The 25,100-nt window shown below is 34.1% G+C and overlaps 2 protein-coding genes across 3 annotated transcripts in view; both read left to right on the top strand.

Moving 5' to 3' along the window:
- LOC136036622 (uncharacterized) overlaps window positions 1-7,785 on the top strand; it is a 34,296-nt gene extending 26,511 nt beyond the window's left edge. Inside the window, exons 1-3 of one of the 2 annotated variants that reach the window (XM_065718924.1) lie at window positions 337-390; window positions 2,857-3,099; window positions 7,631-7,785. In XM_065718924.1, the coding sequence (XP_065574996.1) occupies window positions 381-390; window positions 2,857-3,099; window positions 7,631-7,725 (348 nt within the window). In that variant the 5' untranslated portion in view covers window positions 337-380 and the 3' untranslated portion in view covers window positions 7,726-7,785. Of the gene's footprint in view, window positions 1-336; window positions 391-2,856; window positions 3,100-7,630 lie in introns of those variants that run through there. The other variant, XM_065718926.1, reaches the window with a different exon arrangement.
- A 7,680-nt stretch (window positions 7,786-15,465) lies between these two features.
- LOC136036274 (protein Star-like) lies at window positions 15,466-24,787 on the top strand. The gene is made up of 2 exons (XM_065718414.1): window positions 15,466-15,866; window positions 24,014-24,787. The coding sequence occupies exons 1-2, from the start codon at window positions 15,570-15,572 to the stop codon at window positions 24,545-24,547; spliced, it is 831 nt and encodes a 276-aa protein (XP_065574486.1). The 5' UTR covers window positions 15,466-15,569; the 3' UTR covers window positions 24,548-24,787.
- The last annotated feature ends 313 nt before the right edge of the window (window positions 24,788-25,100 follow it).

The following is a 25,100-nucleotide window of genomic DNA, read 5'->3' as shown; positions in this document are numbered from 1 at the left end:
TTCATAAAAGAGTGCAAAGAGCAAATAGTAAGCGAAAAGATTGCAAATGGTGTCCGTGGAGTGAAAGAAGTGTAATGAAAAAAGGAGTACATTCCACGCGAGAGGTCTGCAAGATGGCAAACCTGCCTTCCATACCTGTATTTCTTTTTTTTCCCCTCTTAATGAACCTTGGTAGAAATTTAAAATATCCAGTTTAAATTACTGTAAGTAAATATTTACACAGAATGCTACTGTGAAAGTTGCTATGAAAATATTTAATTTTCTCGTCATATTTTGGTCCCGAGCTTCTGATCTCTTTCCAAAACATAAACTTGGAGCAAATGGACCAGTCTGAATTTTCCTTGACGGAAAACGTTGCTAAATTTTGCCAATTTTTTGCTATGTTAGAAGGTAGAGCCTTTTCCTCTCTTTTTTTTTCTTTTGTGTGTTAAAGATCCACAATGATATTTTTACTATTATCAAGGTTTAATTATTACTATCAAGATTTTACTATTATCATCAAGATTTTACTATAATCAGGAAAATTTCTGGTTAAAAAAAAGAAGATAAAGAATACGGCACTGGACTTTACAGTTCCTACCTGTGGTGCTGATTTTCGTCTCATGACCCATCAGCCGGGAAGTGCAAAAGGGCCTAGGGGCCGGCCATCCTATGCTTTAGCGCAACCTTCCTGTTTACCTTCCCCAGGCTTCTGCAGGTACCCATTTAGAGCTGGGTCAATTCTGGCTGAGCTTGCAGAGTTGCGCCACTGACCCCCGTTCCAAACCAAATATCTAGTGGCACTAAGACTCGAACCCCTGTTCTCAGGGACTAAAGATTTTAAGTCTAGCGTCTAACCACTCGCAAACGCGAAGGTTAAATGTTAGTATTAGTAAATTTTCATTGTGAATAGGCCTTAAAAAATGTTGATTTAGTCACGCGTATGTTAAAATAAAGTCGCCTTAAGGATTTCTGGACAAATATACCTGGGCTTTCGTTAATAATCGTCAATATGTAATTCAGATGGATTTTATTATCCTACTCGTGATAAGGAATATAGTCAGCATTTTATATGCTATTAAAAAAAAAGATTGGTGGCTCTAAAATGTTTTCTGGATCAAATCTTGAATTAGTTTTTTGATTTAGTTTTAGAGGTGATTCTATAAGGGAAATTATCCAAGGTAAAAGAAATACGACTTTTTTTCGGAATTTAGCTTGGATGTAGAACAAAGCCCAATTCCAGTGAAAAGCCTTGAATCTTTAAAGATGTTTGGTCTGAGCAACATCAACGGTGTTGAGGACGATTTTGCCGCTGACAGCATTTCCGCTTCATACAGTTGCACGGTGCTGAGTAGTATACGGTTGGGTGCAGTTCTTGAAGCTTTTCAACAGTTCATCTGAAGACTAAATAACATTTATAAGAAATTGGCCTGATTTTTTTCAGATGGCTTTTAGGTGCCTCTCCCCAGAAACAGAAAGACCAACCGACCCTTCCCATTAATAGCTGATACGCAAGTTTCTAACTAATCTAAAGCAAAATCTTTGGGGATCTGACGAGGGTGCCACTAATGAAAATCCTGAAGGATGAATGTGATAAGGGTGCCAATGATTGACAAAATTGATAAATTTATTTTTGAAAAAGAGAGGAAAAAAGAAACGAGGGCGTCAGAAAGATATTGGGGGCTCAGGGTCCCCCCAACCCCCTTGATCCACCACTGCTCTGAAGTGTTTTATATAGGCAGAAACAAAGTAGCTTATTTAAAAATATATATAAATATGGCACAGTGATTCCATAGATCAGAAGCTAATAAACAATGTGACACGGACATCTTGTCTATTTAGTTGAAATTGTAGCTGTAGTCGCAAAATTCTGTGTTTTCGAAAAACAGTATCTTTCTAATGTAGATCCGAAGCAAATTTTACAGATATATTGCGTAGAATTCCTATAACTAAATCTCCGTAATGCCAAAATTGTCATCATTCCTTGAAACTTGGACGGTACATGGTCTAAAAACAAGAAAAAAAATCAGCCGAAAACATACATGGTAGACTTTCATCACAAAAGCTTTGTTGTTTTTTTTAAATGATTTTAAAAAGACCACCAGATTTCAAATAATTTTATCAATCATCCTGAGCTAGGGTTTTTTTTCTTTCCTCCTTTTTTATTTCTGAAAAATAAAGAAGAAAAAGAAAACTAAAAAAAATGAAAAAAAATAAAAAAGGGAAAAAACTAAAAAAACTAAAAAGAAAAAAAACTAAATAAGAAAAAACTAAAAAAAGAAAAAACCTAAAAAGAAAAAACTGGAACAAAATAAAAAAGAAAAAAACTGAAAAAGAAAAAAAATGAAAAAAAATTTAAAGGAGAAAAAACTGAAAAATAAGGAACAAAAAGAAAACTAAAAAAGAAGAAAAAAACTAAAAAGAGGAAAAAAAAATAAAAAATATATTAAGAAACAAAGACAAAAACTAGAAAAAAAACTAAAAAAGAAGAAAAAACTAAAAACTAAAACAAATTAATAAAAAGAAGAAACTAAAAAAAGAAAAACCAAAAAAGAAAAAAACTAAGAAAGAAACTATATATATATATATATATATATATATATATATATATATATATATATATATATATATATATATATATATATATATATATATATATATATATATATATATAAATAAGTTATACGCATGTTTGTTTTTTGTATGTTTGAGGGTTTGCATATGACGTCTGAAAAATAAAGAATAAAAAGAAAACTAAAAAAAGAAAAAGAAAATTAAAAAAGGTGAAAAGCTAAAAAAAAACTGTTTGGGAGCTTCTGCGTACTTCTTATTTCCCGTTCTTTACTATTAGAGAGATTCATGTATATTTGTTTATAGGAAGGAACGCCGACAATAAATACAGTCTATTAATGGTTATCATACTCAGTCTAGTGGCTCTTGTAATCTTAGTTTTAGTAATACTGAAACTAAGCTTAGTTAAAACGAACAGTCCAAGCAAATGTATTTGTTCTCCCAATGAGACAACGCACACCGGAGATGTGATTGGTGATATCGTATTTGACGAATTAATTGCTAAAGGAATCGGGTCTCAATGCAACGGTACAGTGCTTTGTACTTTAGGTAAGAGGGGCCTTTAAGTAATTTATGCAAATTAACTTTATTTTCTTGAAAATGATGCAAGTCATTAAAGATTTCCGTCATAGAGAACGCAATAACGCTGCTCAAGTGAAGAGCAAAGTGGGCTCAACGTATTTTTAGATTTTATTTTTGTTTCTTTTTACACCAATGCACTTTGTGTAGAAAGAGTTTTTATTACTCTTTAATGAATCTATTAATTTTATACGGAAAATTGAACGTGGAATTAGTTGAAATGACAATTAATTCTTTCAGTGACCAAACTTATGTGCGAACTGAGCTAATTAATAGAACGGAGTTAGATCATAAAAATAAGGTTGCAAAATTTTTTTATTGTGTAGATAAGCGCCAATGCCCGTCTGCTTGGGTAAAAACAGAAATTGGAAAGAGGGACGGTACAGTTCAGAGGAAAACGATAAAAATAGGTTTAGTAACTATTCTCACTATGAATGTTCAAATAGGAGGAAACTTTGGGGATATTGCGAATCTCCTATCCTTAAAAGTGGCTTCTTTAACGGTGGGAGATGCGGAAGTGGCTCGGCCACAACATTAAATATATAACGCATGAAATTGATTTTTTTTTTTTTGGATATTTAAAATAGTGAACTTCGAAACGCCTGTACCAAATATGAGACTTGACAAGTAGGCCTTTATATTAAAATGAAAATGAGAAAAAAATTATTGTATGTGCTTTTCCTTGTAAATTTCGAGAAATTTTAGCACAATATGAAAAACCAAATGTGGGAATCCAATTCCCATTTCATGAAGATTTATTTTACTCTCGATAAAAGAAAAGAAAACAAAAGGGAAGGAACAAATATTGAAAACAACTACAATAAATAGATACAGTCAAAGATGGTAGATACTGGAGTCCAAGTCAAATGTCACGAGGATTTATTATGCGTGATTGGAAAAGCTGAGCAAAGCGAACAAGAATAAAGAAATGTAAAAAAGAGACAAGGTTTGGAGAATCAGTCTGCAGTAGAGGAAAAGTAAAATTTTAGGAGGATTACAAAACGGCAAGAACGCAAAAGAGCTCAGGAGAAGCAAAGAGTCCCAATATCCATGGGGTAATAGAACAAGACAATAGCAAAACAATGAAACCTAAAAAAAAAAAGACGCTATGATCCAGTTAAAAGTTTAAGATGATTTATCTCGCGGAGCAAAGAAATGGGAGGAAAGTAAGGAAGAAATAACAGAAACAAAAAAGGAAATGTGATTTACAAATTCAGTCAGTAATTGTGGAGAATTTTTTTTTCGGGGAATTACCGAACGAAGTGAGGAGAAAGAAAGAGGTCCATGATCCCTCGGAAATAAAACAAGATAATCATGAAATAGAGTAAAACAACCAACAGCGGGTTGTGGAAAAGTTGGGAGATATTAAATCTAGGATTGGATTGAAAAAAATGGGAAGGAATCTGAGATTTGTCCTATCAACCCTAAGGGATTTTTGGTGTCCTTTGGAGGAGAGGAGCCCCTTCGGGGAGCCATGAATGAGGGACGGTTCACTCAACGGATAACTAATTAGCCAGTTGTGATCCCATTACCGAGATTTTGACTCTCCGATCACCCAGTCACTTCATGTTTCACCCAAGCCTTTGTCCGGAAACCCTATTCATAGTTTTAAATCTTCATGGAAATCAGCAATTATTTCCTGCAAACCTTATTCCTCAAGTTAGGTATTCAAACTTCACTATCAGTTGGCATCGAAGAGCGTTCTTCACTTGACTTTTCCAGGGGAGGGGACCCAGAAGAAATCGATGCATAGTCTATGGAGATTCCAGTCTGATTTCTCTGTAGGCCTACGTCTATGGTTTTCACAGGCCTTTGTATTTTTGGCCTTGAATTATTTCAAATTATGCCAAGGCGGTGATTCACGTTTTAATTGAGATGTGTTATTTCATTCGATGGAGATTAAGAGACTATTTCAGCCAATTTTTCAGGATGACTGGCATCATCAAATATGCCAGAACCTCATTTTACGCTTCTCTCAAATATAAATTCGGGAGATCGGGAACATTTTTGTTTACATTATGCTAATGCAATCATGCTAAAATCCATTCGAACGCTACCATTGAGGGCAATTTATCAATAGGTTTCAAATTGGTCTGGCGAGATTAATGCTATATTCTCCGTTAAAGGCTCGGCAAAGGTTCACTCAAAACGTACAGTGGCTGTTCGGATGATACTCATATCTTGAGTACCAAACTAATCCAATACAATGACACCATGAGTTTTAGCAAGCATTGCTTCGTTTATATAATTTTCAAGTAGTTTCAATCTCGATCTAGGGATTGCATCGTCAATCCATATAGGGTCCTGTAAGACTTATCGAAAGATAAATTGTAGAGTGGATTTCCAAATTTTTTACATTAAAGAGAGGAAAGACAAAACATTTCAAATTTTTGGGGTGAATTTGTCCTTGACCCTTCGATGATCCAACGCAGGAAACGTTTATGAGAGTGTAGAACATGGTTACTATGAACAATTCTATCCGCGACAACCGCTCTCTGAAAACATTCATTTTCAAATTTATTCCACCGAAGATTTTTTCATTGATTTAACTTCCACATTTATAGATTTACATATCATAGTAAAAAAATCTAACAATGAAAAGCCAAGTGCTGCCGAAGGTTATACTATGAAAATTTTGCACTACAAAATTTGTTTAGACAAATGGTTTTCTAAATAACTGCAAAGTTTGTTAGCAAAAGCAACAATCTATCCAAATATGCAAGTTACATACAATTCATGTTGTATGTAACTTGTTGTATTGTATTGTAACATGTTGTGTAACAATCTTTTACCTACTGAATCAAATCGTTGTCTTCAGCATATTCTACTAATGCATTTAACACATCTTGTAGTTTCTGCATATGGATTTCATTCATTCAACATTGCAGTGCTAGACACTGCGGACATTTACCGCAAGCGCCCCCTATTTGTCTATTCTTATGCCACCACTACCCCTCAATAAAAAAAATGCAAAAGAAAGTAATTCTAAACATGAGAATATCGTTTGCGACGTTGCTTAAAATAAGCAAATTGAAAAACGTTAATTTATTTATATGAATTAGAATAGTATCTTTGACTTTACAAAGAGATACAAAAAAAGTGAAATTATATTGTATTGTAGAAAATATGATCCTGACTTTGAATGCCGAGATAAGCACAAGTTGAATTGTGACGATCCACCGCCAGCTATCGTTGTCAATGATTGTCTATACGCGGGTATGTTATCGTTGTAGATATATATGTAATATAATAAAATGTCGATATCTCAATATATAAAAAAATGCCTCCTACGACCATAAAATAGCTGAAGTGACAAACAGATGCCTAGATAGGGAAAAGAACACGGAAATTACCAAAGTTGTAATACTCTGCGGCACGAAAAAGCTATCACCTGCTGATGAGAGATCTACGACCTTTGTAGTCACTGCACCGTTCGATTCATCATCTGCTACCGGCTTATAAAAAAAGCCAGAATTCTCGGCGTCACCCAGATGATACTTTAAGGCTCCTTCCAAGTACTTTAGATTTTTTTCCGATGAGAACCTTCTAAATTTAGTTTTTGACCATGATAAATTGATTGCATCTATTAGAATTTGCATTCCCAGCATGTTCACCTTCTGTGGGGAAATATTAATATTTGGTGGCACAAAATGGAAGAAAATGACGCTATACTAAAGCACTATCTCTTTTTACTATTTAAAAAGAGGACTAGATAGAGCAATTTTCCTTTCACGAAAACTCCCCCAATATTTTAGAACCAATGGCACCCCACGGTCACCCTTGGGAAAAAAGAAAAAAAAAGAGACACGCTACTTCCTATAAAGGGAGGGGACTGTAACTCTGTTGTTACAGGGTTTTTTTTCCATGGTGATTATAATGGTGTGCTTTTCACTTTGATCTGACCCTATTTTTCAAGTATTTCAGACTCTTATTCAATATTATCATAAATTTATTTTTCCAGTAAACTTTCACTATTAAAATGAGTCAAAGTAATGTCCACTGTTTCTGAATTAGCTTCAAATGTTTTTTTTTTACTCGCTAGGTAAATTTTTTTTCGAAACATATTTTTAATATTTCGTTTACTATTGGCCGTGTTTCGGTCTTAACCAGGGTATATCTATAATTGCAGCAATGGTTTGGCCTAAGGTTCACACTTCGTAAAATCGTAGTATCCTTTCTACTATTTCAAAGCAGAAACAAATCAACAGCATAGGAAAACAGCAAAAAGAAAGAAATTATAATAGAATTGCTTACCTGAATTAGAAAAATATGTTTGGTCAAATCACTTTTGTTTCAACTACAATTAGGTGAAAAGATTTCAAAAGCTATTAGAATAGGATCGACGTCACCAACTGCTTTATAGTTCTTCAACAGGTCATTCAACAGGTTATAGTCATTCAACAGGTAAACAGACTAAAAAATGGAACTTTAGCAAAAGGGCTTAACCAGCGTTTGAATTCAGCTACAAAAAATTTAATTTATATTTTTATTTATTTTTAAGATGGTGCATTATTTGCCTGGAGCTCAGTTCGTCAACGAAGATGCAAGATTGGGGAAAAGTATGATCCCGTTGAAAGAATTTGCATCCCAAGATGAAAAGTTTCTTTGTTGCTATTTTGTGTCCTATTTAATTACGATAAACTTATAATCTAGGTTTTTCAGTCTTTTCCACAATTTATGAGTAATCCAAGAGGTCTTCCTTAAATAATGAGCAATCCCTCAATAAGCGCAAGGGACTGAAGGGGGCAAACTCCCTAAAATTAGTCTTAATAACCTATTATTTTTGAAGCCCTTCCAGTAGATGCCATTTGTGGGCTTATGTCTTTTTTTTTTTGGTGGATACTCTTTGTTATTGGTCTTTAGGTCCGAGCGGTCCCCTACAGAAATTTACCATTTCCAACGGATGTCTATTATTATTTGTCCACGACTACAAGCGGGGTTATATATAAAATCAATATTACTGGTTCACTTTTATAATACGACAGTCACTTTAGGCAGATGCTACTATCATAACGGCTTAGTTTCACATTGCAGCTTACATCGAGGTTTAAGCGTATAAAACAGATATGTTAGATATTTCACAGCGAGCAAAATGTGTTCAATGGAGAATCAGTTAGTGAATTTATAAGAACACGATGATCATATGCATTAAAAGGGGGAAAAGTTAACATTTTGGAAATGTAACATAGGTTAAAATTAGTTAACAGCTAACTTAGGTTAATCAAGGTAGCGACACCCAATCAATTGTGATAGAAATTGGTCTCAAAATAACACTTTTTGACTCATACAAACCAATATTGATATCTCCAATAAGTACTAATTTGGGTACTGGTTCTGAATACCTGATATTACAGCTCAATTTTTTTCTAAAAACACCTTCATGCTCGAATTTGGTGGTCTATACACGACTAAAGACAACGTGCTTTCACTAAATAAATCTGCCTCCACTACTAAGAATTCAAAAGCCATCTCTTCACAAAGATAATCGTGGTCACTCAACACTTTGTGAGATATGTTATTTTTTATGAATATTGCCAATCGTCCGTGTTTCTTTTTAACCTGTGTCTTGCTTACGCGGGCATAGGTTGGTGAGTGCCAGTGTCTCACCGTTTCTGCTTAGAAAGTTTTCCGAGCTCCGAAAACATTGACTCCTGTATCAGGAATAACTGATGACAAGTAATTTGCGATACTCAAAAATCCTCTGCAATTAGAGAACATCAACCTCAGGTCAAAGCGATTAATACACTGTGGGATGATTTCTGGAGTAATATATTCACAATGGGGAAAATCATTTAATCTATATCCTATTTTATCTTTATCACCTACCTCTTTAATAAAATCGTGAATACTTACAGGATTTTCTTCTAACTGTTTTAGACTAAAAAATGTAGTGCTAGACCGACTCTGTCAGGTCTAGTACTAATGAAATTCAACATAATTTACAAGAGACGCAGATTGCGAGATCTAACTGGAGTAAAAAGACATACTTTTGGCACCAACCTGTTGATAATAGTGGCACAGATGTACAACTAGAATGAAACAAAAACCGAAAAAGAAAACCTAGTGTGAACACTTCAACAAAACAAAACTAATTACAAAAAAACAGGTGAAAATGTTTTTTATGCGTTTGGCAGACTTGGAACAGCCACTTTGGTCTGTTGCAATCATTTCTTTATTCAATTAAATAAAAAAAGAGTTTTTTTTTAAATGGAAGTAAGGAGCGACATTAAAACTTAAAACGAACAGAAATTACTCCGTATATGAAAGGGGCTTTTCCTTCTCAACCCCCCGCTCTTTACGCTAAAATTTGACTCTTTCTCTCAACTCTAGATTTTAAAACAGTAAAACACTTTAGCGTAAAGAGCGGGGCGTTGAGAAGGAAAAGCCCCTTTCATATACGGAGTAATTTCTGTTCGTTTTAAGTTTTAATGTCGCTCCTTACTTTCATTTAAAGAAACTTTTTTTTTATTTAATTTCTGAACGAATTTGAATCTATGCATGTTTTGATTTTGGCTCTCCGCAGAGGAATAATTAAAACGAAATTTGTATATATTTTTTTTTTGGCTAAATGGCTTTCTCAGAATTTTGATCGAATGATTTTGCGAAAAGAAGAGCGGGGGAGGAAGCCTAGTTGCCCTCCGATTTTCGGTTAATTAAAAAGGAACTAGAACTTTTAATTTTTACGAACCTTTTATGAGTAAAAGATATACGTAACTTATAAATTAGCTTACGTAAAGAACTTTTGTATTCTCATGTTTTTATTACATATATGAGCGGGTTGGCCCCCTCGTCAGTACCTCCCTCTTTACACTAAAGCTTAAATTTTGTCCCAATTCATTAAGAATGACCCCTGAATCACAAAAGCCGCAGAATAAATAGTTGAAATTACTAAAAATACTTTAGCGTAAAGAGCGAGGTATTAAAAGGAGGTGAGCCCCTCATATGGGTAATAATTTCTGTTCGTTTTAAGTTTTAATGCTGCTGCTTACTTCCAGCTGAAAAAAAACTTTTTCATATTTATTTTTTAATTGTTTTTTTTTAATAATGCTAGTAAATCCTGCGCTCCCTTCATGGAAATTTTCTTCCCCCATGACAAATTCCTCGATGGAAAGTTCCCCCAGCATATCCCCCTCTTCTCAACCCCTGCCTCCAACCAAAAAATCCTCCTGAAAACGCTTGTACACTTCCCAATAACCATTACTATATGTAAGCACTGGTCAAAGTTTTGAACTTGTAACCCCTCCCACGGGGACTGTGGGGGAGTAAGTCGTCCCCAAAGACATAGTTATAAGGTTTTTCGACTATGCTGAATAAAATGGCTATCTCAGAATTTTGATCCGTTGACTTTGGGAAAATAATTAGCGTGGGAGGGGGCCTAGGTGCCTTCCAATTTTTTTGGTCACTTAAAAAGGGCACTAGAACTTTTCATTTCCGTTAGAATGAGCCCTCTCGCAACATTCTAGGACAACTGGGTCGATACGATCACCTCTGGGGAAAAAAAAACAAGAAAAAAAAAACAAACAAATAAACACGCATCCGTGATCTGCCTTCTGGCAAAAAATATAAAATTCCACATTTTTGTAGATAGGAGCTTGAAATTTCTACAGTAGGGTTCTCAGATACACTGAATCTGATGGTGTGATTTTCGTTAAGATTCTATGACTTTTAGGGGGTGTTTCCCCCTATTTTCTAAAATAACGCAAATATTCTCAGGCTCGTAACTTTTGATGGGTAAGACTAAACTTGATGAAACTTATATATTTAAAATCAGCATTAAAATACAATTCTTATGATGTAGCTATTGGTACCAAAATTTCATTTTTTAGAGTTTTGGTTACTATTGAGCCGGGTCGCTCCTTACTACAGTTCGTTACCACGAACTGTTTGATGTGGAGAAAACTTCTTACAAGACAACGGAATAACCTTTTTTCTGCACTTGTAACTAGTTATTCTAAAAAAAAAAAACAACTCCCCAATCACTGGAAGTAGACTTTTTTACTTCTAGCCATATTTTTGGCCCATTGTGTTTTACACACTAGCCAATGATGATTCTAAAAGATTTCATCTGCCGATCTGTCGCTAAATATTTAGTACAAACTGCATTCATAGCTGGCGGCAAGTCAGTACAGATCGAAATTCCGCCTCCCTTTAGCTTCCTGACATTTTGTAAAACTCGGTTAATCGTAATGTCGCTAGCCAGGGTCACAAGTATAGGGTCTGATCGCTTATTTTTCGGCGATCAACAATCATTCACATAGGATTTGCGTGGCGGTATACGAAAACACTGAGATTGGCGGAATCGATTGAATTTCTAGTCTTCAAAAAAACAGATTTTGAACAGTCGACTCCAGGGATTCATTTTGATGTTCATTTGGTAAACCCTGAATCAGGAGGCCGAAGCATCTTTCCTTAACCTCTATAAGCAGCAATTGTTGTCCCAATGAGCTAGTTTTCTGTTGGTGGGTGGCTAGGGATAATTCTAGGTTCTCGATCCTCTTATCTTTTTGTATACTGTCCTTCTTAATTTGAGCAACTTCAGCACCATATTTATCCATCTTAGCTTCCAAGCTAGTTTGCTTCTATATAATGGCATCCTGTTTTTCTTTTAGAAACTTTGGCAGGTCATTGAAGGGTTCAATGACCTGCTCATTGCATTTTCTGTCTATGTTGCGTTTTCTATCTATACTCTGAGAATGGAAGAAATCTTACATAAATATATATCCAGTAAAATCCAGGGAAATAGCTTCTAACAAAATGGGAAGTGTGGGACCCGGCATGCTTGTCCTCAGCAGTTTAAGTTTAAAAGTACGACCGGTACAACTACGGCTCTTCTGTACCGTCTTCTGTGAGGTTTAAAGTAAGGAGGACTTTTATCTGATCCTTACTAAAGGGCATACTTCTTCTTCTTTTTTTGGTTTACCCTTTATTTTGATTTTATTTTGTGATGGGGGGGGGATTAACTTCAAATTTAAAATTATTTGGGCAAAACATGTTTTTATGATCCTCAAACATGAGTAAACTTGGCGTTTTTTATTCTTCTTAATTTTCTTTTGCTTATTCTTTTTTTCAGTTTGTAAATAATAATCTGGAGCAAAACTATAATTCCAAAAGGGTAGCATAACATAAACACAGTTACATCCTGGTATTCCCTTTCTTATTTTTTAAGAAATGATCACATATTCGCCGTTCAGTCAGTCATCGTGATAGCTTTTGAAAGGATATAGCCTACAAAGGAAAAGTGGGCAATATAAGAATTTTAATTATCTCTTTCAGATACATTTTAACTTTGAAACCATTTGGTCTTTTCTTTAGAGGACATATTTGGAAGTGACAGCGTATTCCATCCCCCACCCAAATATTCCTCCTGGAAAACTACCTCCCATGAAAAATTCCTATGCTTTTACATCATGTAAGTCCATGGCTTAAATTTATCTCGAGTCGAAACTGCAATGATCGTTTCTACGCTGAGCCTGGACTTTAATTGTTTTTGTACTGAGTCCCGGTTGTTTTAGCATCGAGCCACTCCACAGCTTGAACTTAGCTGGTTTTACGTCAAATTGGGAGAAAAATAACGGTCTTAATGTGTATTTCCAATGACGAATATTAATATTCCCTAATATATCCTGGCTTTGACTGGGTACTACATGCATATCGTTTTAAATGATGCATATCTGTGAAAGACGGACTAGTTGCATAGGTCAAGGCTTATGCTCGTGAGGTCTTATGGGGCAAGCCTCTTCTTGTTGGAATTTTCTATCATTCAGACTGGAAAGGCTATTTTAATGCTAAAGGCTGAGTTTGATTAAAATATTTTGAATCCAATTCTGCTGGGGGTATGATAGTATCAAGAGAGTGAAAATGGGCGCTTGAGTGGAAATTTGCTTTTCTTTTCTTTTCTTGAAAAGAAAAGAAATGTTTGTGAGCATAGGAAGTGTTCTTCAGTCACTTTTAGCTATAAAACATTAAAGCCTAGCCCAAGCCCTTTCCATTTCCTATCCAATGACCCCTATTGCAAGTTTCAATGACCACTCCTTCAGCGCGAATCGTCTCGGAAAAAATATCAAACAGATCGTGGTAACGTACTGTAAGTAAGGAGCAACCCGGTTCAATAACAACCGAAACTCTAAAGAAACGGACTTTTGATACCAATAGATACCTAAAAAATCGGATTTTTGCGCTGATTTTAAATATATAAGCTTCATCAAGTTTAGTCTTGCCCATCAACAGTTAGAAAACTTGCCCTCTTTTTGAAAAAGAGGACAAACCTATCTGCAAAATTTAGAATTTTGTATTTTTGCCAGAAGAAAGACCAAGGATGCGTGTTTATTTTATTTTTTTTCCCTGTTGGTGATCGTATCAACCCATTGGTCCTAGAATATCATGAGAGGGCTCATTTGAACGGCAAAAGTTCTAGTACAATTTTAAAATAACAAAAAAAACTAGAGGGTAACTAAGCTTTTCCCACGCTCATTTTTTCCCAAAGCCACCGGATCAAAACTTTGAGATAGCCATGTTTTTCAGCGTAGTTGAAAAGTCTAATACCTATGTCTTTGAGGACGACTTAGTCCCCCATAGTGCCCATGGGAAGGGCTGCAAGTTACGAACTTTGCCCATTGTTTACACATAGTATTGGGTATTGGGAAGTATATAGATGTTTCAGCGGTATTTTTTCTGGTGGGGGGTTGGGAGAAGGATCTTTCCGGTAAGGAATTTTTCAAGGGGAAAGAGAATTTCCACGAAGAGTGTGCTGAGTTTTACAGCATTATTTTAAAAAATAATGAGAAATTAAAAAAAAACAAGTTTTTTTCAACTGAAAGTAAGGAGGAGCATTAAAAACTAAAAAAACAGAAATTATTACGTATATGAGTGGGTTCGTCCCCTCCTCAATACCTCGCTCTTGATTCTAGAGCTTTTTTTTAGTAATTTTAAAAGAGCTATTTATTCTAATTAAATGACCTTTGTGATTCAGGGGTCATTCTTAAAGAATTAGAACAAAATTTGAACTTTAGCGTTAAGAGCTAGGTATTGAAGAGGGGGCGAAAACCCTCATGTACGTAATAAAAATATACGAATATAGAAATTCGTTGCGTAAGTTAATTCGTGGGCTACTTATATATATATTGCTAATAAAAACGTTCGTAAATAAAATCAAAAGTCCTTGTGGCCTATTTAAGCAACCAAAAAAAAAAAAAAAAATGCAGGGAAACTAGGCCCTATCCCCCACTCCCTTTTTCTAAAAATCGTCCGTTCAAAATTTTGAGAAAGCTATTCAGCCAAAAAAAGATAAAATTAATATGCAAAGTTGCATATTGCGGTGAGCCAAAATCAAAACCTGTATTATTTGAAAAACCTTCAGAAATTGAATAAACAAAAACAAGTTTTTCTTAACTGACAGTAATGAGCGACATTAAAACTTAAAACGAACAGAAATTATTCTGTATATGAAAAGGGCTGTCCCCTCCTCAACTCCCCGCTCTTTGCGGTAAAGTTTAATTGTTTCTCACAACTCTACTTTTCAAAACGATAAAAAAAAACTTTACGTAAAGAGCAGGACGTTAAGGAGAAGACAGTTTCTTTTATATACGGAGTAATTTCTGCTCGTGTTTAGTTTTAATGTCGCTCTGTACTTTCATTTAAAAAACTTTTTTTAAATTTAATATTGTAGACATATCGCTCTTTATATAGTAAAAGTATCGCGTTGACTATGTTTGGGAGGAAACTACAGTACGAAGATAGTGAAGACGAGAAAGGAGCTCATAACTAGTTTCCAAGTTTTTTTTTTGTGAAGACAGGAAATTTCTGGAAGTATTTAAGACAGATGTAGTAGCTCTTGGAGAAAAGAGCATAAAAATAACAAACACTCTTCTCATTTATCTTTTCACTCTGTATGTGCCTAGAGACAGCTTCTAAAACCTAAATCTGAACCATTACATTTCGCTTATAAAACCCAATTATGTTGTTTGTACACTGTTAGGACTCGGAAAAGCCAGGAAAGATATTTTGACGTTCTCTAGAGTATGGGCTCCTGCATAATTTTTGTCCTAATGAACCGAGTTACAAAAGAGTTCATTTTGAAGTAGGGGAGGGGGGGGATCGGCTTGAAAAATTTCTTTGCCCGAAGTACACCATACTACTTTATTGCTAAAATATTGCAGAATTCTGCAGTTTTCTTATATAATCTTTAGCTTGGAAGGGACTATACACTAGAATTATAAATAATTCGCAAGAGTCAGCTTATCAGATTAAAATGTCAATTACATTGATCTTGGGAATGGGACTATAAGATAAGAATGTTAGGTAAGCATTTTCACTATTTGTATCTCGTTATATCTTTGCAATAAACTAGGTGCTAATGCATAGATAAGAGAGTGGAAGCACACGGTGAATATTTCTAACAATTGATGATTACTTCAATCAAATCTGCAACAATAAATGTTTGAATGGGATATCAAATAAAAGTGGTATTAGTGTTTGCTTTGCTTAGTTTTTTCGGCATCTTTATCTACTTTTCGATAAATGAAAGTGGTAGTGAAGCTTTTAGATCTAAGACAGAGGAAAGACCGTCGGAATTATTTGGACCTAGTGTTGAGCTGCATAATCCATTCATTATAACAAGATTGAGAAATGAGTTGATGCATCTGCCATCAGAAAATGGATATCAGTTATCGCAGAGCGACCATTTGTACGATCCATCCATGGGGCAATCAAAAGCCATTCTAAAAGCCTTAGATTATAAGGTATTTTATAATTATAGATCGATAGCCACAGGTCACCAATGGATATCAAATTTTGGGTTGTAAACCCAATGCAAATACAATGTTTTTTATTATTTTTAAAGACGTCAGTGTTTTGTCTATTTTACTTTTACAAAACTGAGCATTGAAGTTTTGTTGTCCATGGGTATTATGAGCAGTCTTTTGTTACAAATGAATATATTAGACCCAAGTTTCATGTTCATGGAACAATTGTTTGTATATTATGAATGAGTATAACTCTTTTCAAAATGGTACTCTTTGTACGCCACTGTTGTATGTCCTTAAAATAAAATAAGGACATGCCACTGTTGCATGTCCTTAAAATAAATCAAAAGAATCGAGTTTTTTCTCTGCTGATTCCAAACCTATAAAATTCACTATGCTTAAAGCTACCCATCAAAAGCTACGATTCTGAGAAAAATCACTTGGTTTTTGAGGGAAACATCCCCAAAAAGACAAGTGATCTTGATAAAATTTGAGGACGCTATTTTAGAGGTTTTCAAGTTCTTATGGGAAAACGTAAAATTCTGTATTTTTTCCCAGAAAAATAATCATGATTTTTTTTTTCTCATAGGTGGGTGTCTCAAATCAACGGTCTTTGAAAACCAGAAGAGGACTCACTCGAGTGGAATCTAAAAGTTCTAGGGCCCCTTTCAGTTGTCACAGATATAAGGCCATGGGAAATTGCTGTTTTGTGCCATGTTTTGGCAGCAAAGAAGCATTTTGAGGGACAGGCTGCTGTCGACTGAAAATCCTGAGACAACCAATCGATCTAAAAAAAAAGTATATTGAGCCTCGCAGTTTCAAAAAAGTAATGCCGCACGGTCTTGCATCCGCTTTTAAAAATTCGCCTAGTCCACGCAAGACAAATGGTTAATATAGACATTTGTTTTAAAACTTCAGTCAACTAAGTTGGCTCGCTTGATATTTCATAAAATTATGGACGGTGATTTGTGATTGTGCATCAGCTATTATAAAGAGGGGTGTAGGTCATTGTGTAGGGGTCGAGAGGTGCCTGATGTCTCCCACTATTGTATATATTGATTCCCAATTTGCATAACTCTCCATGAGTCTTCAGGAAAATAAATGAAAGTTCGTGGGGGGGGGGGAAATAATGTCCAATATCCCTTCATTTGAACTAAGCTTGAAAGAAGATCCTGCAGGGTGATTACACGCTACATATGGCTACATATAACAAAAATGTTTTCTTTTGTAACATAATTTTTTTTTGATTTAAGTAGGGTGTTATCATATATGATTTCATTTATATTCTTAGTGGCATATAAGGTGTGCAGGTAGAGGGGGGGGATTCATAATTACCATCTTGAAATTATCAGAGGGAGACAGGTGAAACCATGAACCTTGTTTTATTGACCTTGAAATAGAAATATTGTGTTTATGTTTATAAATTCCTTTGTCAGGCAACTGAGTCTGGAGGATCTTAATCCTTTATCCTCATTGTTTTGTAGTATACAGTTGGCAATAATGAATTCATGAAGTTTAAAGTTGCAAAATCAAAAGTTTAAACTCTTTGAAAGTGTACCTAATTTTCGAAAAAGGGGGAAAGCAACTCATGAAAGGTGAGTAATTCCGACAAAAATTACGCCATCGAATTCGGCATATAAGAAAACACTATTGTAGACGCTTGAAGCTCATATCTACGAAATAGTAAAACTTTTCCCAGAAGGATGGTAAAGCATGCATGTATATTTGTTTTTTTCCAGGAGTGACTGTATAGAACCGATAGTTCTCAAATTCCCGAAGAATGCTCATTAAAAAAAAATACAACGTTTTCTTGGCGCTTTTAATTACCAGGAAAGATTTTGTCAAAACTTAGTAGCATTTTAATTTTTTTTTTGGCATAAGATGACTTTCTTTTCAGCCCAGAGGGTTCTACAAAGCGACCGAGTGAAAATTCTGAGGTAGCAAATCCATTTAAATTTGGTTGACCTCTTCTAAAAGAAATTTCCTATACAAATAAAATCCTGTTATAACATATATATATATATATATATATATATATATATATATATATATATATATATATATATATATATATATATATATATATATATATATATATATATATATATATATATATATATATATATATATATATATATATATATATATATATATATATATATATCTATATATATAAAAATAAGTTGTCTGTCTGTGGATGTGTGGATCAGGTGACGTGACCTGAAAAATCTGGATCAGGTGACGTCAAAACTGAAAAAACTAAAAAAAGGCAAAAACTACAAAAAAAACTAAAAACTAATAAAAAAAATAAAAAGCTAAAAAACTAAAAAAACTAAAAAAAGGCAAAAACTACAAAAAAAACTAAAAACTAATAAAAAAGCTAAAAAACTAAAAAAACTAAAAAAAGGCAAAAACTACAAAAAAAAACTAAAAACTAATAAAAAAAATAAAAAAGCTAAAAAACTAAAAAAACTAAAAAAACTAAAAAAAGGTAAAAAACTAAAAAAACTAAAAACTAAAAAAAACTAAAAAAAAGGAAAAAACTGAAAAATAAGCTAAAACAAAGGTAAAAAACAATAAAAAACTAAAAAAAAAACTGAAAAAACTAAAAAAAGGCAAAAACTACAAAAAAACTAAAAACTAATAAAAAAAGTAAAAAAGCTAAAAAACTAAAAAAACTAAAAAAACTAAAAAAAGGTAAAAAACTAAAAAAAATAAAAAAAATAAAAAAAACTAAAAACTGAAAAAACTAAAAAAAGGCAAAAACTACAAAAAAAACTAAAAACTAATAAAAAAGTAAAAAAGCTAAAAAACTAAAAAAACTAAAAAAACTAAAAAAAGGTAAAAAACTAAAAAAATAAAAAATAAAAAAAAAACTAAAAATAAGGAAAAAACTGAAAAATAAGCTAAAATAAAGGTAAAAACCAATAAAAAACTAAAACGAAAAAAAGGAAAAAACTAAAAAAAAATTTCATCTAAAAAACTAAAAAAAACTAAAAAAGGTAAAAACTAAAAGAACTAAAAAAGAAAAAAATAAATGACGACACTCAAAGAGAAAGCGACCAGGACAAAAGGAATGTTCGATTAGCAATCAACAAAGCACCGGGACACAGGGAGTATAAATGACGACCAGGACATAAGTAAAAAAAAAAACAAACAAAACTAAAAAGAAGGTAAAAACTACAAAAAAACTAAAAAGAAAAAAAAAACTAAAAACTAATAAAAAAACTAAAAAATCTAAAAATCTAAATAAACTAAAAAAGAAAAAAAAAGGAAAAAAATAAAGGAGAAAAACAAAACTAAAAAACGAATGTATATACAGACCGGGACACCGGGATACAAATGACGACCGGGACACAGGGAATATAAATGACGACCGGGACACAGGGACACAACTACAACGGGGACACCGGGGGAAACAGGGGGATATAAATGACGACCGGGACACCGGGACAGGGAATGGTCGATTAGCAATAACCATCAACAAAGCTCAAGGGCAATCATTAGAATCATGAGGTATAGATCTGAATACAGATTGTTTTCCCATGGACCATTATATGTTGCATGTTCAAGAGTCGGTAAACCTGACAATCTATTTATATGCAAAGACAATGGGACAGCAAAGAATGTTGTATATTCGCAAGTTTTACGTAGTTAAAACCATATATATATATATATATATATATATATATATATATATAATATATATATATATATATATATATATATATATATATATATATATATATATATATATATATATACTAGCTGTTGGGGTGGCGCTTCGCGCCACCCCAACACCTAGTTGGTGGGGGCGCTTCGCGCCCCCCCCAAGCCCCCCCGCGCGCGTAAGTCGTTACGCGCCATAATAGTTACGCGCCATTGTAGTTGTGTCCCTATGTCCCACCTGTGAATATAGATATATATATATATATATATATGGTTTTAACTACGTAAAACTTGCGAATATACAACATTCTTTGCTGTCCCATTGTCTTTGCATATAAATAGATTGTCAGGTTTACCGACTCTTGAACATGCAACATATAATGGTCCATGGGAAAACAATCTGTATTCAGATCTATACCTCATGATTCTAATGATTGCCCTTGAGCTTTGTTGATGGTGATTGCTAATCGACCATTCCCTGTCCCGGTGTCCCGGTCGTCATTTACATCCCCCCTGTTTCCCCCGGTGTCCCCGTTGTAGTTGTGTCCCTGTGTCCCGGTCGTCATTTATATTCCCTGTGTCCCGGGTCCCGGTCATCATTTGTATCCCGGTGTCCCGGTCTGTATATACATTCGTTTTTTAGTTTTGTTTTTCTCCTTTATTTTTTTCCTTTTTTTTCTTTTTTAGCTTATTTAGATTTTTAGATTTTTTAGTTTTTTTTATTAGTTTTTAGTTTTTATTTCTTTTTAGTTTTTTTGTCCCGGTCGTCATTTATATCCCCCTGTTTCCCCCGGTGTCCCCGTTGTAGTTGTGTCCCTGTGTCCCGGTCGTTATTTATATTCCCTGTGTCCCGGTCGTCATTTGTATCCCGGTGTACCGGTCTGTATATACATTCGTTTTTTAGTTTTGTTTTTCTCCTTTATTTTTTTCCTTTTTTTTTCTTTTTTAGTTTATTTAGATTTTTAGATTTTTTAGTTTTTTTATTAGTTTTTAGTTTTTTTTTCTTTTTAGTTTTTCTGTAGTTTTTACCTTCTTTTTAGTTTTGTTAATTTTTTTTTTTACTTGTGTCCTGGTCGTCATTTATACTCCCTGTGTCCCGGTGCTTTGTTGATTGCTAATCGAACATTCCTTTTGTCCTGGTCGCTTTCTCTTTGAGTGTCGTCATTTATTAGTTTTTTCCTTTTTTTAGTTTTTTATTGGTTTTTACCTTTATTTTAGCTTATTTTTCAGTTTTTTCCTTTTTTTTAGTTTTTTTTTATTTTTTATTTTTTTTAGTTTTTTACCTTTTTTTAGTTTTTATAGTTTTTTTAGTTTTTTAGCTTTTTTACTTTTTTTATTAGTTTTTAGTTTTTTTTTGTAGTTTTTGCCTTTTTTTAGTTTTTTCAGTTTTTTTTTAGTTTTTTATTGGTTTTTACCTTTATAGTTTTTTTAGTTTTTTAGCTTTTTTATTTTTTTTATTAGTTTTTAGTTTTTTTTGTAGTTTTTGCCTTTTTTTAGTTTTTTCAGTTTTGACGTCACCTAATCCAGTTTTTTTAGGTGACGTCACCTGACACATCCATCCATCCATCCATCCATCCATCCACAGACAGACAACTTATTTTTATATATATAGATAGATATATATATATATATATATTCAAAGGTGGGACATAGGGACACAACTACAATGGCGCGTAACTATTATGGCGCGTAACGACTTACGCGCGCGGGGGGCTTGGGGGGGCGCGAAGCGCCCCCACCAACTAGGTGTTGGGGTGGCGCGAAGCGCCACCCCAACAGCTAGTATATATATATATATATATATTTTCAGATCAATTGCTGGCAATGGGAAACGGAAAGCTCCCAGTAGACCCAATTTCAGGACGTATACAACTACCCGCTGATTTCTGTAATTTAGTGACGTCCAAAAATGAATTGATTGAAAAAGTATTTCCGAATATTCTAAAAAATTATAAAAATAATAAATGGCTAAGTGAAAGAGCGATTCTCGCACCCAAAAATATAGACGTCCACGAAATCAACAATATTGTTTTGACCAAGATTCAAGACCAGGCAGTCCTTTACAAGTCAGTCGACACAGTTTTGGAACCAAATGAAGCGGTTAATTATCCATCTGAATTTTTAAATTCCATAGATCTTTCAGGGTTTCCACCACACGTGCTACAACTAAAAATAGGCGTACCAATAATACTTTTAAGAAATATAAACCCACCAAAGCTTTGCAATGACACTCGACTTGCCGTAAAAAAAACAATGGAAAACCTAATAGAGGCCACAATTCTGACAGGGCCTTTTGAGGGTGAGGCTGTTCTTATTCCTCGCATTCCCATGATTCCAACGGATCTGCCTTTTCAATTTAAAAGATTGCAATTCCCAATTCGATTAGCATTTGCAATCACCATTAACAAAGCTCAAGGTCAATCATTAAAAAAATGTGGTATTGATCTTAATACTGATTGTTTTTCCCATGGACAATTGTACGTTGCATGTTCGAGGGTCGGTAAATCTGACAATCTATTTATATGCAGCGAGAATTGGACAGCGAAGAATGTTGTATATTCGCAAGTTTTACGCAGTTAATTTGTATTTCGGAACCAAATGAAGCGGTTAATTATCCATCTGAATTTTTAAATTCCATAGATCCTTGAGGGTTTCCACCACACGTGCTACAACTAAAAATAGGCGTACCAATAATACTTTTAAGAAATATCAACCCACCAAAGCTTTGCAATGGCACGCGACTTGCCGTAAAAAAAAACAATGGAAAACCTAATAGAGGCCACAATCTTGACAGGGCCTTATGAGGGTGAGGCTGTTCTTATTCCTCGCATTCCCATGATTCCAACGGATCTGCTTTTTCAATTTAAAAGATTGCAACACAGACAATGGGACAGCGAAGACTGTTGTATATTCACAAGTTTTACGCAGTTAATTTGTATTGTATCTATCTATCTATCTATCTATATAAAAACGAGTTGTGTGTATGCATGTTTGTTTGTTTGTAAAAAGAGCGTTTGCATATGACGTCATTATTAGTACATACGGCTTTGTATATGGACAGACAATGGGAAAGCCAAGAATGTTGTATATTCGCAATTTTTACGTAGTTTGAAACACATATATAAATCTATCTATATTCACAGGTGGGACACAGGGACACAACTACAATGGCGCGTAACGACTTACGCGCGCGGGGGGGCTTGGGGGGGGGGGGCGCGAAGCGCCCCACCAACTAGGTGTTGGGGTGGCGCGAAGCGCCACCCCAACAGCTAGTATATATATATATGTATTTTTATATTATATATATATATATATATATATATATATATATATATATATATATATATATATATATATATATATATACATATAGTCATCAGGAATTCTTAGTCATCGGCTTTAATATTGGTGCTTGGAGTGGTGGAAACATCCTTCCCATTGTGAAAACTTTTTTCTACGTTGCATAAACGATTATATTCACCCACCTACCGGTCCTGAGGCGTAAAAGTGGGATTGGGCATCCTGGGTGTCATTAGAAAATTCTTGGGTGGGGGAGGGGTTCTACCATGAGCCTTAAATTCACCAAGTTGAAATGGTAATATTTGTCATTCACTATTTACACACTATGTATATTTTCCTTTAGAGAAACAAATAGACAAGATCCCTAGAAGAATTAGGGAATTTAGAGGATTTTAATGTCCAAGTTAACAGAAATAGGGATAGAAAGTAGCTTAATTTATGCAACATTTTGTGTAGGAAAGGAAAAAAGCAACAATTATAGGCAACAACAATCTTGTAGGTATAACAGCCTAATTACTATCAACACAGTATTTTGTTATAAAATGGCCCTTAAATTAATATGGTACTCGATCATCATCTACTAGTGTTTAGAGCAGATCATAAGCTGAAATTTAGGAAGGATAACTACTTACGCAGAAATTTACTTTAGTAGACGACGTTAGTAGACTCCAGGAAGAGCACCTAAGAAATACTTTCTAGGAACAGTTGAATATGAATCAGGAGAGTCTACTATTTAACAATCTAAATGATTCATAAAATTATTTAAGGACAATAGTTTGTGAAGTAGTAGATGATGTCTTAGGAAGGAAAGTTAAAAGCGCGGCTGGAAATACAAGTGAAAAAGTTTTAAGCTAGACAGAAAAGAGGAAGTATTTGAGTGATATATAATGTGAGAATAAGAGGAGTTTAAGGAAAGTAGAGAAGGCTTTAAAAGAGGAACCCAACAGGTGCGAAGCGGTGGCCATGGATAAAACAGCCAAATATAAGGAAAATGTAGGCAGACCTACATAATTATTTTTAATTCTAGTCCAAGTCCAGTTTCTAGTTTAGCCTGACAGAGAACGAGTTCTATTCCAGTTCATATTCAGTTCTTCATCAGAAAGTTCAACGCAATGATATAGTTTTTATTGTAGCAATATAAACTAAAATTAGTTTTGATACAATTTTATTTGCAGACAAGAGGCTTCTTCATCGAATGTGGTGCTCTAGACGGAGAAACGAGGTCGAACACGCTTTATATGGAACGAAGTCTCAATTGGAGTGGAATTCTTATCGAAGGGGATCCTAAAAACTTCGAATTACTAAAGAAGAAAAATCGAAGGGCTCATTCGTTTCCAGTCTGCTTAAGTCCTTTTCCATATCCCGAAATTCTTCTATTCGAGCAGCAATTCAATATCGGTAAAATAACCGACACGGCTAAGAGTAACACCGTCCAAGTTGAATGTTATCCTTTGAGTTACATCCTTTTGGCTGTGAACCAAACATCCATCGACTATTTTAGTTTAGATGTTGAGGGCAATGAATTGAAAGTGCTTAAAAACGTACCTTGGGACAATGTCGATATTAAAACGTTGTCCGTGGAATTTGTCCATGACAAAGAAGGCAAAGTTGCGATAAAAGAGTACATGGAAAGTGTTGGTTATGATCTAATTGATGAGATCTCAAGAGATGATATGCTTGCCAATGATTTCATATTCCTAAAGAGGTGATTTTCTTAAAGATAAGACCTTCCCTTTAAGAAATTGTGTTTAAAATTAGATTACTTGCACGCTAAGATAAGATGAAAGCTATAATTATGCAGATCAGTGCGGCCTCAATTCAAAAATTTAGGAATATCGGTGGCTTCCTAATGTTTTGAACAGTATCAATTTAAGTGAAAAGATACTTAGTACTACTTATGGTGTGTTTTTTTTTATAATTTGTATCGAATTAAAACATTTTGCTTCCTTTTTTTGCATAACAGGGTCATAATGGTTGTCACAATAATGATAACCTAGCAATAAGTAACTAAACCACAAAGTAGTAAGTGAACTATATAATCGTAGATTCAGAATACATAATGAAACTACTGATTACATAATATTAAGTAAAGCTTAATAAGCAAGTGAACTACATTATGACCATGTAGTAAGTGAATATAAATAGATAAAATCTGAGCAGAGCAGATTTTTGTAAACCCGATCTCCAATGCCTGAGTCCAATGCCTTGACATACACTTTATCAACTCATCTTTGACTAAATTCTACCCATGAACATCAAAAA

Source organism: Artemia franciscana, chromosome 15 (genome assembly GCF_032884065.1).
Source record: "Artemia franciscana chromosome 15, ASM3288406v1, whole genome shotgun sequence".
Taxonomy (NCBI): Eukaryota; Metazoa; Arthropoda; class Branchiopoda; order Anostraca; family Artemiidae; genus Artemia; species Artemia franciscana.
This window is presented reverse-complemented; position numbering and strand designations above follow the sequence as displayed.

Excerpts from the sequence above, each read along its gene's own strand:
- LOC136036274 (XM_065718414.1), top strand. The coding sequence starts at position 15,570 with ATGGGATATCAAATAAAAGTGGTATTAGTGTTTGCTTTGCTTAGTTTT. Across the intron at positions 15,867-24,013 it reads TAAAAGCCTTAGATTATAAG|ACAAGAGGCTTCTTCATCGA; the intron begins GTATTTTATAAT and ends TTTTATTTGCAG.